This window comes from Diceros bicornis, chromosome 10 (genome assembly GCF_020826845.1).
Source record: "Diceros bicornis minor isolate mBicDic1 chromosome 10, mDicBic1.mat.cur, whole genome shotgun sequence".
Lineage (NCBI taxonomy): Eukaryota > Metazoa > Chordata > Mammalia > Perissodactyla > Rhinocerotidae > Diceros > Diceros bicornis.
The window spans coordinates 20895815-20909236 of NC_080749.1; the positions used below are offsets into that span (position 1 = coordinate 20895815).

The window sequence follows — 13422 nt, forward strand, 5'->3', positions numbered from 1 at the left end:
TGATTCAAACTATGCGGAAAAAACTAAAAAAAAAAAATAAAGAACAGTAAAATTATGATATCAACAAGATAACTGGAAATTTGAACATTTACTAGATTTTTTATGATATTAAGGGATTATTAATTAATTTTTTAGGTATGATAACTATATTATAAGTAATTGTTTTTGTTTTGTTTTGTTTTGTTTTTGTGTGTGTGTGTGTGTGAGGAAAATAAGCCCTGAGCTAACATCCATGCCAATCCTCCTCTTTTTTGTTGAGGAATACTGGCCCTGAGCTAACATCTGTGCTGATCTTCCTCCATTTTATGTGGGACGCTGCCACAGCATGGCCTGACAAGCGGTGCGTCGGTGCACGCCCGGGATTCGAACCCGGGCCGCCAGCAGCGCAGCACGCGCACTCAACCGCTCTGCCATGGGGCCAGCCTCTCTAAGTAACTGTTTTTTAAAAAACTCACTCTTTAGAGATATATACTGAAATATTTTGTGGATAAAATGTAATGTTTAGGCTTTGCTTCAAAATAACATGGGGTGGTGCAGGTATATGGCAGTACAGCTAAAGCAAGATTGGTCCTGAGCTGGTAAATATTGAAGCTGATGAAGAGTGCATAGAGGGTACATTATACTATTTGGCCTACTTTTGTAGATATTAAATTTTTTCCATAAAAAAATATTAAAAAGAAGACCAGAAAATAAACTAAGAAACCAAAGCCATGGAATCCAGGAATTTGGGAATCCAATAGAGCAGAATGGCAAGAGAAAATTCAAGATGACAGCTCTGCACCATGCCTAAAGAAAAACCAGTCCAGACTGGAGCAGCACAGAATTGCGGGAGGGAGGCCTCCAGAAAAAAGACAAAAAAAAAAAAAAAAAAAAAAAAGATTATTTTATGTGCTTGGTGCTTGTAAGACCTTTTGGAAGTTGACAGATCTGTTGGTGTCTTTGAATAAAAAAATAGTGATGGCTATATGGAAAACCAAAAGATGGGGGGAAAAAGGACATAATTAATTATAAGATAATAAGTTGACCAAGAAAGGAACAGTCAACTACTTGATTTATTAGAGGATAATATTATTTATTTAGTCCATTTATTCTATTTAATTAGTCAATCATATAAACATGGACACTGAATTACCAAATAATTCTAACATTGGAAAGAGAATAAAAGAAAAGTGGTGGCAAAAGATGTTTAAATGACTGCCTTTTTACTTTTTAGTTTCATGATTTGGACAAGTTACTTAACCTTTCCAAATCTCAGTTTATTTATCCATAAAATTTATTTAATATCATCTACCTTGCAGGATTGTTGAAAGAATTAAAGATAATACATTTAAAATAGATGGCATAGAATCTTATACATAAAATGTAATATCATGTAGCCAATAAAAATGATGCATTTTACTTATTGATATAGAAAGATATCCTAAAAATAGTGTTAAATGAAAGAGCATATTACAGAAGAGTATGTATAATATGGCCCGATTTATATAAAATTGCCTATCTATCTATCTATCTATCTATCTACCTACCTATCTATCCTTATTTACCTCAGCAGAGAAGCCATCTAGAGTGAAAGTTACCAAAACACATTAGTAACGGTTATCTCTGAACAGTGAGATTTCAGTTGATTTTTACTTATTTAAAATAATTTTTTCTCTTTGATTGTTAAAATAAGTTGAATCATTTTCCCCAAAGCAATAAATTATCTTTAATTAGTAAAAATTAAAAACTTATAAAGACAATGTTAAAGCATGAGACAAGGAGATACCAAGTGAAATTAGCAGATGATAGCATTACATGTAGGCTATGTTAAAACTATGTAAAAATTATTAGATACATGGGCAAGGTAGAAATAAAGAAAAAACGAAAACAATTTACTTGTTAGTATGCTTGGATTATGGTATTTTTCCTTTCCATTTTTAATGTTATAGGGTTACATATTTTTCTTGTTTTATCATATATACATTTATAAGTATGTATATTTTACAAGTTCTTACTCACATCAAGCCAAAATCTACTTCTCTATTATGTTTCACTCCTTAATAATAGTTTTGCCCTCTGAGACCACAAAGACAAAAGTCTAATTCCTTTAAAAATGACATCTTTAAATATATAAGGACATGTTCCTTCTAGGTCTTTTCTTTCTCAAATTCCTATAGGCTTCATGAGATCAATCACTGTCTTGCTCATCTTTGTATCGCCGGCAGCTCTGAAATAATGTCTTAAATATAGTAGGCAATCAATAATATTAGGCATCTTTAGAGCTGAATATGAAATCCCCTCATTATTCTGGTCACCCTTTCCAAGATATGTTTTCATTTGTTAACATGCCTCTTAAAATACGACTTTTAGTTCTCTCTCAAATCTTCATACCCCTAGTCTCCAATGATCTTCTAAAATCTACTCCAACCATTCTACTCCATGGCTATAACCAGTCCCGAAAAAAAAAAACTCTACCTGATAAATTCAGACATTCCACTCTCTCCTACCCCCATCCTTCTAGCCCACCTGTTCATTTAAACCTACTCTCTCTTTACTATCTCACCAGGACCTTTCAGTCAGCTGCCGGCTCCACTTTCACCATATCCACAATATCCTTCCTGTCTTCACATCCTTCCTCACCTTGTTTTGATTTCCAAGTCCATACATTAGCTTCGTTCTTATCAATACAGCATAATTTCCCTTGTCCCACAATCCAAGCATCACAAGCTGGTGAAAAAAAAATCTTCAGTGGATCCATAAGCCTTTTCCAAGCCTGTACTCAGGCTGCTGGGTGTTGCTGGGAAATTGTACCTTAGAGAAGACTGGTTCCACTACAAATCTAGAATTGCTGATCTCAAATGTTAGGCAGTGCTGCCACCAACTCTACCACACCAATCTCGTTATCTCCTTTTCCCATTCAGCGAAATTTCACACTATGTGAACATTCATCAAACTTTTAACCCTCCACTTTTCCATTTCTCTGAACACGACTGTCCTTCCCATTCACAGAGAAAATAAAAGTCATCATATGCAAACTCCCTCAACTTCCTGCCACCCCAGAAACTATGGCATATTCTCAATAATACCATGCAGCCATAAAAAAGGATAAAGCTCTTTATGTATACAAAAAAAAGGACAAATCAAGTACAAAACAATGTTTATGCTTATAATATACTATGATCTACGTAAAAAATGATGAATTTGCTTGAAAATGTACACAATTTCTGTGGAAAGATTAAAAACTACATATAAAAAAAAAATAACAGAAAACTACATATAGTTGCCAAAAGAGAGAGAAAGTGAGGTGAAAGGGAGATTTTTATAAAGTATATACTCTACTCTAGATTTAGAATTTTGAACCATGTGGAAATGTCATCTAAAAAATAACAAACAAAATTTGTAAATCTAATCATTCATGTCTCTTTCACGCTTTCAAATCCCACACTGCAGGGGCTAGGGGGTGGGGGGGAATAGGGAGTTATTATTTAATGGGCGTAGAGTTTCAGTTTGGAATGATGAAAAAGTTCTGGAGAGGGATAGTGGTGATGGTTGCATAACAATGCAAATGCACTTAATGTCATTGAACTGTACACTTGAAAATAGTTAAAATGGTAAGTTTTCTTATGTATATTTTACCACAATAAAAAAAAAACCCACAATACTGATAACTAAAAAACAAAACAAAACACTCTCCAATGCCTTCTTACTGCTATTATGATGAAGAACAAGATTCCATTACCTCAAAATATTCAGCTGAACTAGACTTTTAGTTTCTCAAAGACATAGCAGACTCTCTTGCTCTGGGCCTTAGCATATAAAATTCGTTTTCCTGGAACACAAATAAATATCACCTACTCACAGGATGCCTCTTCTGTCCTTTGTGACTTGATTAGTTCACTCTGCTAAACTCTACCTTCACATTCTTTACTTCTCTTTTATGACACTCAACTTTTTATGACACTTTACAACGGTAATTATCTGGTTAGTGTTTGACTTGAAAATGCAGTGAAGGCTGGGACCGTGTGAGTCTTGTTTCTTAACGCACACTTGATGCCTAGCACACAGCATGGCAGATAACAAGTACCCTATAAATATTTTTTGAATAAATGGATTAATTCAAAATTAAACCATATTCCAGATATACTCTAATCAATGAGTAGAGTAGAATCATCCCTTACTCCGGATATTACTGTGTCCTAATATTACTTCAATTTATTTTTATCAGTTATGACAGGCAGCTGACTTCAATGTAGCCTCGGGTTATTCAAAACTAGAAGTTTTTGAACTGAACTACTGATAACAGGTAAGGATTTCTCAAATCCCTTCCACACAAAGCAGACTTTCTAAGCATAAGTGCAGAATTTACCCTATTAATTTCTATCTAATTATTTTTCAAACTTATCTCTGCCATATAGTATATTAACTATTTCTTTCAGATTTGAGCCATTTGCAAATGGAATAGACCTGACCTCTATTTAGCCATGGATGAGAACATTAAATGTGACAGTGCTGAGGACAAAGAACAGTGCAATTCCATAAGAGACACTTCTTGAAGTTGACAATGACCTATTAATTAACACTTTTGGGGAATGGTTATAAATACCTTTAATATGTGTTATCACCCAGCATTTTCCTGTTCATAAAAATTTAGATAAATATTTCTCCTAAGAGGTGGAACTGGCACAAAATACCAGCAATAAAGAAAGTTCAGGGGCTGGCCTCGTGGCTTAGCGGTTAAGTGCGAGCGCTCCGCTACTGGCGGCCCGGGTTTGGATCCCGGGCGCGCACCGACGCACCGCTTCTCTGGCCATGCTGAGGCCGCCTCCCACATACAGCAACTAGAAGGATGTGCAGCTATGACATACAACTATCTACTGGGGCTTTGGGGAAAAAAAAAAAGGAGGAGGATTGGCAATAGATGTCAGCTCAGAGCCGGTCTTCCTCAGCAAAAAGAGGAGGATTAGCATGGATGTTAGCTCAGGGCTGATCTTCCTCACAAAAAAAAAAAAAAAAGTAAGTTCAGAAAATCTGATAAATTACTATGAAGATATTCTGGGATATTCTTAACCTTTAAGCATGACATCAGGGAGGACAAATACGTCTTCCCACAGCATGCCTTTTGAAGGTGGCTGCTTATAACAGGATGCTTGGCTGGATTATCTATGTGTTCTCTTTTTCTATGTAAAAGAACATTTATTAAAGTCACCATTCCAGGGCCGGCCCCGTGGCTTAGTGGTTGGGTGCGCGCGCTCTGCTGTTGGCGGCCCGGGTTCGGATCCCAGGTGCACACCGACACACCGCTTCTCTGGCCATGCTGAGGCCGTGTCCCACATGCAGCAACTAGAAGGATGTGCAACTACGACATACAACTATCTACTGGGGCTTTGGGGAAAAATAAATAAATAAATAAATAAAATTAAAAAAAAAAAAAAAAAGTCGCCATTCCCTAAGTCTTTCTTACTGCCAGGAATAGTGAAAAAAATGTAAGAGGAAGTCAGATACAGGGCAAGCCATTTAACCTCGCCAGTTGCCTATAAAATGGCAGCGGGGGACTGGGTGATCTGTAAAGTCTTTTCTAGCTCTAATGTGCTAATGGTTGACAACTGAATGTGCTGCCTTCTCCAAATCCTGTTTGTTATTTGTAGCTTCCTCTAAATATAACCCAGTGGAGTGAAGGATGTAAGCCATTTTGGATATGGGATGTTCTGGCTGAGTAACACTTGCTCTGTGCCTCTCAAATCAAACCAGGTAGGTGGTTACCTATACCTAGACTTCTCATCCTGAACCACATTCACATTAGTATACTTCTGTTTGCCATCACTTATGTATTTAATAAACTTTATAAAGGCAAAGTTATATTTTTGCTCAAGCTTCACTTATTTTGAATACAGTCATGACATTTCAAATATAAAACATGGGTCTAGAACTGCATAACTAACCATAATTTGCTTTCTGCAAAATTATAGTGTAAAAATGACACCTTCATAGAATCAAAACATTATGGAAAAAAATTTAACATTCCACAGACTAACTTAAAATGCCAGGAAATGCCTTGATCTGAATCAGAATCTATGGAACCATAGTGCTTTCAAGCTAAAGAAGTGAAGGAATAACATAAAACTTTTGAAATGGAATCTGGAAGAAAATGATTTTTGAGAAGCATGATAATAAACTTGAAATGACTTTCTCAAGTAAACAGGAACTAAATCACAATCTCCTCAGTCATAAAGCATTTCATAAAGATAAACTTTTCTTTGAAACAGTGTTTGCATTAACAAGCAAGAAAGACAGGTACACATCTCTGTTGTCATATGACAAGTCCTAATCAAAAAACAAAAAAAGAAATGCTTTCTGATCACTTAGGTTTTCCTAGTCCCTAAAAAAAGGTAAATTCAGTTAAATATATTTGTTTTATGTAGGCCAACTTTGGCACTTATAATCTGCAAGAAATGATTAAGAGCTTCCCAACAATATCTAGACTCATGCCTGTTTGGCACTGTATTTTAAAACTATTTATTATTTTTTGTGTAGAGAAAGACAACTGACTTTTTGATAGTAACTTTGTGCTAGGATACCTTAATGAATTCTCTTTTGTTTAAAAATTTTTTCAGCTGATGCTCTCCAGTCTTCCAAATAAATAACATCAGCTGCAGATAATGATAATTTTGCCTTTTTCTTTCCAATTTTTACCTCTTATTTTTCTGTTGAGTAATTGAACTGATTAGCGCCTCCAAAATGAAGGTAAACTGTGGTGACAATGAACATCTTTGCCTTGGTTTTAGTGTTTCATATGATGGTAGTTTGGGGCTTAAAACACACTCACAGATACATAAACATAAATATTGTATGTGTATATAAATACATACACACATATATACCTTAATATTATTAAAAACTATACTCAAGGATGGATGTTGAGTTTTATCAAATTACATCTCAGCATATATGGAGATGATGAAATGAAGTTTTTCCTTTTCATTATTAACATGGCTAATTCTATTCATACATTTCCTAATATTAAACTATGCTTGCAATCCTGATATGAATCTATTTGCATATGGTTAATATATTAAGCTCTTAATGAATTTCTAGATTATACTAACACTAAGGATTTCTGCATTTACAGTCTTAAGTAGAAAAGGTCTTGGTTTTCTTTTTTTTCTCCTCTCTTGTCTGATTTTGGTATCAATGTTAAACTGCCTTCATACAAACAATTTGGAAGGACTCTTTCCATCTGTGTGCTCTGGAGCCCTTTAAAAAGCATCAGAACAACATGGCCACATGGGGTTATTTGAGGGAATTGTAGAAAGGGAAAAAGAAAACACACACACACATTGGGAAAAAATGTGAGGGACTCATATTACAGACAAAGAGCTGATTTCTATAATAAATAAAGATTTCCAGTATATCAATAAGGAAGAAAAGCCAATAAATTTAGTAGAACAAAGGGCAAACAACATAAATAGACAACTAACAGAAAAAAAGTACAAATGACTCTTACATGTATGAAAAAATATTTGACTGCATTTAATAACATAAGAAAACAAACGTGTATTAAAACAACTACCAGGGGCTGGCCCCGTGGCGTAGTGGTTAAGTGCGCGTGCTCCACTGCTGGGGACCTGGGTTCGGATCCCGGGCATGCACTGATGCACTGCTTCTCAAGCCATGCTGTGGCGGCGCCCCATATAAAGTAGAGGAAGATGGGCACAGAGGTTAGCCCAGGGCCAGTCTTCCTCAGCAAAAAAAAGAAAGAGGAGGATTGGCATGGATGTTAGCTCAGAGCTGATCTTCCTCACAAAAAAAAATAAATAAATAAATAAAACAAAATAAAACTACTATCAGTTCACATAGGCAAAATAAAATAATTTATATTTGAACATGTTGGCAAGGTGTGGGGGGAGAGACAATCTTACTGCTGGTGGAAATATAAATTGCTATAATTCTGTGGAGCATAATTTGCAAAAATCTATAAAATATAAAAATGCACATGCCTTTTGTAACAGTAATTCCACTTCTATAAATTTATCTTATAGATTTATTACCATGTGTGTGATATTAAATATTAAAATAACTAATAATTATTGAGCATTCACTATGTGCCGGTCACTGTTCAAGCCTTTTAAAAATATTAGCTAATGTCTCATAATAACTCTCATGATAGCTCTCTGAGGCAGGAATAATCATTCTCTGTTTTTAGAGCTGAAGAAACTAAGGTTTGGGGAGATAAAGTTGCTTTCCTAAAATGGAACATCTGGTAAGGACTGGATGTGAAAATAAAACACAAGTGTTCCAGCTCTAGTTTCACATGCTCTTTGCCACTATAAGATACTACCTCTCAACATGTGCAAAGACATTCATTGCTGCGTTGTATGCAACAGCTACATACCACAAACAAATGTCTATTAACAGTAGACTACATAAACAAATTATAGGGCATCCAACAGTGGAATACATGTAGCATTTAAAAAGAATGTCAAAGCTCTTTCAGTAACTAATATGTGAGGATCTCCAATGAACATTAGGAGAAGACAGCAAACTACAGAACATGTACATTATACTACTATATACGTAGAAATAAAATGAAATAATATTTTACCTATAAAATCACACGTGCTTTTTCCTGCATAGATTATCTCCAGAAGGGTACACAAGAAACTGCCAACACTGGCGACCCAGGAAGGGAAATGGTTGGCTGGGAGACACAGGTGGAATGGGCAATTTTCACTTTTGTACAACTGCTCATTTATCTAGTCAATACAAATAAGTAATCTCAAAAATAAAATAAGTGGAAATAAAAACTGCCATTATCAGGGCGGCCCAGTGGTGTAGCGGTTAAGTTCGCATGCTCTGCTTCGGTGGCCCGAGTTCGCAGGTTCGGATCCCGGGCATGGACCTATGCACCACTTATCAAGCCATGCTGTGGCGGCATCCCATACAAAAAAGAGTAGAGGAAGATGGGCATGGATGGTAGCCCAGGGCCAATCTTCCTCAGCGGAAAAAAAAAAAAAAGAGGAGGATTGGCAATAGATGTTAGCTCAGGGCTAATCTTCCTCACACACACACAAAAAACAACCAATAAAAAACTGCCATTATCTGCTCCTTTTATTTTACATAGAGGTCATTCACACAAGATTTTACTTGAAGAAATTATTCCACAGCTACCACAAGTTTGACAAACACTGGAACAAAGAATGACTAATAAAGCTTAATGTTCTTGGTAAATACATGAGGATTAAAGCTTATAGAAAATAATTTGTCATACCTGATACGTGCATTACAGTATCTTTTGGCATAGTCGGTCCATGTTCCAAATTTCTGGGGAAAGAGAGCTTCAATCTGCATGAAAAGCTGTTAACAATACAAGTATTCTCAGTATGTTGTAATATTTTCAAGTAAATTATTATTACTATGATAAATCCCAGTTGATAAAACCATATAAAGCAAAAAAGAAAATCTACCTCTTCTTCCTCAAGGCTCCTCCTGCCCCTGCATCCACCAATCCCTGCCCTCCTATTCTTCACGGATAACTGCTATCCTTTCCTTCAATATCTGTTTGTGTATTTTGTATGCTTATACAAGCACATATATATATTCTCTTTTATTCACATGAAGAGGATCATATTATACAAAAACAACTACAATTTTGTCACAAAAAACATATCTTAGACATCATTAAAGTACATATGTATCTATTTTTACTTAGTTTTAAAAATTATATAAGCAATGTATTACAACAATAAAGCACCGTTTAAAGGCTGCATAGCAACACATTATTAAGTAGATGTACTGTAAAATATTTAAAGTCTCCTGATAATGGATATATAGGCTGTTTCTAGCTTTTATGCAGTTATGAAAATTAATAACTTTGTGTAAGTCTGTGCGTGTATATGTGCATATATATAAATGTATATAGGTGTAGGTATATGTATCTACATCTAGCAATCATCTATTTATCTACCCATCCATCCACAGAGCCATCTGCATTTCTATTAGATGGGTTTGTAGGGTATATTTTTAGAAATGAAACAGGTGGGTTTAAGGTATATGCTTTTTTTTCTTTTGGTGAGGAAGACTAGCCCTGAGCTAACATCCGATCCCAATCCTCTTTTTGCTGAGGACGATTGGCCCTGGGCTAACATCCGTGTCTCTCTTCCTCTACTTTATATGTGTCGCCGCCACAAGTGGTACATCGGTGTGCGCCGTGTGCTGGAGAACGGAATCTGCAAACCCCAGGCCGCCCAAGCAGAAAGGAGCATGTGCACTTAACCCTTATGCCACCAGCTGGCCCCAAGGTATATGCTTTTTAAAGTTTGATAGATATCACCATGTTGCACTGTAAAAAGACGGTCCCAATTTACACTACCATCAATAGTATCATGAAATCTTTTCATTTTTATAACTTTGAAAGGCTGCACGTACTAGTGCCTCACTGTTATTTAATATGCTTTTTAAAAAATAACAGTTTTATTGAGATATAGCACTTTTACTGTTCATACTCTTAAAGTGTACAATTCAGTGGCTTTTAGTATATTCACAAAGTTGTGCCTCAATCACCACTATCTAATTCTGGAACATTTTTACCACTCCAAAAAGAAAACTCATATCCATTACCAGTCACTTCCCATTTCCCCCTCTCCCCAATCCTGGCAACCACTAATCTACTTCCTATCTCCATAGGAATGAATTTGCCTATTCTAAAGATTTCATATAAATGGAATCATACAATATTTAGCCTTTGCGTCTAGCTTCTTTCACTTAGCATAATGTTTTCAAGGCTCACACATGTTGCAGAATGTATCAGTACTTCATTCCTTTTTATGGCTACATTTTGTTTATCCATTCATCAGTTACGAACAGTGGTTTTTTTTTACACTTTTTGGTTATCATGAACAATGCTGCTATGAACATCTGTATACAGCTTTTTTGTGAACATATGTTTTCAATTCTCCTCGGTATATACCTGGAACGGAATTGCTAGGTCTTATGGTAACTCTATTTTTTTTGTTTTTTGAGGAAGACTAGCCCTGAGCTAACAACCAATGCCAATCCTTCCCTTTTTGCCGAGGAAGATTGGCCCTGGGCTAACATCCATGCCCATCTTCCTCTACTTTATATGGGACGCTACCACAGCATGGCTTGATGAGCAATGCTTCGGTGCACGTCCGGGATCCGAACCTGCAAACCCCAAGCTGCCAAAGCAGAGCGCACGCACCTAACCACCGCACCACTGGGCCAGCCCCTAGTAACTTTATTTTTAACTTAACGAACTGCCAAAGTGTTTTCCAAAGTGGCTTTGTTGCTTTACATCCTTTTTATATGACAACATACTACTGAATAACCAATGAGTCACAAAAGAAATCACAACAGAAATTAGAAATTAGAAAAGACTTGGAGATAAATGAAATTGAGGAGACATACCAAAACATGAGATGCAGTGAAAGCAGCGCTTAGAGGGAAATTTATATCTGTATATGTGTATATTAAAAAACAAAATACTTAAATTAATAACATAATTTTCTACCTTAAGATAATGGAAAAGAGCAAACTAAACCCAAAACAAAGAGAAGGAATAACATAATAAAGATTAGAATGGAAATAAACAAAATAGAGAATAGAAAAACAGAGAGAAAATCAACGAAAACAAAAATTCTTAGAAAGATCAACAAAATTGATAAAATTTTAGCTAGACTGGCCAAAAAAAAAGAGAGAAGACTCAAATTACTAAAATCAAGAATGAAAGAGGGGACATTACTATCAACCTCACAGAAATATGAAGGATTATAAGGGAATACTATGAACAAAGTACCAAATCGACTCAAGAAGAAATAGATAATCTGAATAGACGTATTATATATTCAGTGAAGAGATTGAAATATTAATCTAAATACTACCAACAAAGAAAAGCTCAGACGGCTTCACCATCGAATTCTATCAAACATTTAAAAAAGTAATACCAATGTTTTGCAAACTCTTCCAAACAACAGAAGAGAAGGAAACACTTTCCAACTCATTCTATGAGGCCAGTAATACCTTCATACCAACACCAGATAAAGATATAACAAGAAAACTATAGATCAATATCTCTTATGAATATAGACACAATAAATATTAGCAAACTGAATCCAGCAACATATAAAAGGATTACACACCATAACCAAGTGAGCTTTATCCCACAATACAAGGTTGCTTTCATATCTGAGAATCAATTAATATAATATACCATATCAATAGAATAAGGGACAAAAACTATAGAATTATCGCAATAGATGCAGAAAAGCATTTGACAAAATTTAATATCCTTTCATGATTAAACACTCAATAAACAAGGGATAGAAAGGAACTTAGCATGATACAGTAAATCAACAAAAAACCACAGGTAACATAATTAAATGTGAAAGATTGAATGCTTTCCTGCTAAGATCAGGAGCAAAACAAGAATGCTCACTCTTGCCACTTCCATTCAAAATTGTACTGGAAGTTCTAGCCAGGGAAATTAAGCAAGAAAATGAAATAAAAGGCATCCACATTGGAAAGGAATAAGTAAAACTATCTCTATTTGCAGATAACATGATCTTATATATAGAAAACCCCAGGGAATCCACTAAAAACTATTAGAACTAATAAATCAGTTCAGCAAGGTTGCAGAATAGAAGATCAAAAATCAATTGTATTTCTATACACTTGCAATGAACATTCTGTAAATGAAATTAAGAAAACAGTTCTATTGACAATAGCATCAAAAAGAATAAAATATTTAACAAAAGAAGAATAAGACTTATACTGTGAAAACTACAAAGCATTGTTGGAAAATAAAGACCTAAATAACTTGAAAGATATCCCACGTTCAGGAATTTGAAGACTTAATATTGTTAGGATGGCAATACACTCCAAAGTAATCTACAGATTCAACACAATACCTATGAAAATCCAAGCTGGACTCTTTGCAAAAATTGCCAAACTCTACAAAAAATTCATATGGAAATTCAAGGGACCCAGAATATCTAAAATAATCTTGAAAAAGAAAAACAAAGGTGGAGGACTCACACTTCTCAGTTTCAAAATGCCTAACTTAGAATTTGTAATTTTATATTTTTTTCTTCAAGAGTCCCAAACATACCCAAACTGTATAACCATCAGGATCCACAAAACCAGGATTTATCCTTGCTTTGGATAGTAGCTACCACAGGTGAGGAGTGAAAGTACTGGCAGGGAGACACAAGGGCATTTATTGTATTGTCAGTGTTCTCTTTCTTATGGTAGGTAATCAATAGGTGACTATTCATTTTACTATTATAATTTATTTTATTTTTTATTTTTATTTTTTTCATCCCTAAACCCCCTACAGAGTTGTATATTCTAGTTGTAAGTCCTCCTAGTTCTTCTATGTGAGCCGCCGCCACAGCATGGCTACTGACAGACGAATGGTGTGGTTCCGTGCCT

General features: G+C 35.3%; 1 protein-coding gene across 2 annotated transcripts in view; it reads right to left on the bottom strand.

Moving 5' to 3' along the window:
• Positions 1 to 13422, bottom strand: part of ZRANB3 (zinc finger RANBP2-type containing 3) — a 240023-nt gene that overhangs the window by 89828 nt on the left and 136773 nt on the right. For both annotated transcript variants that reach the window (XM_058548870.1, XM_058548871.1), the window contains one exon: positions 9245 to 9330. In XM_058548870.1, coding sequence (XP_058404853.1) covers positions 9245 to 9330 — 86 coding nt within the window. The remainder of the gene's footprint in view (positions 1 to 9244; positions 9331 to 13422) is intronic.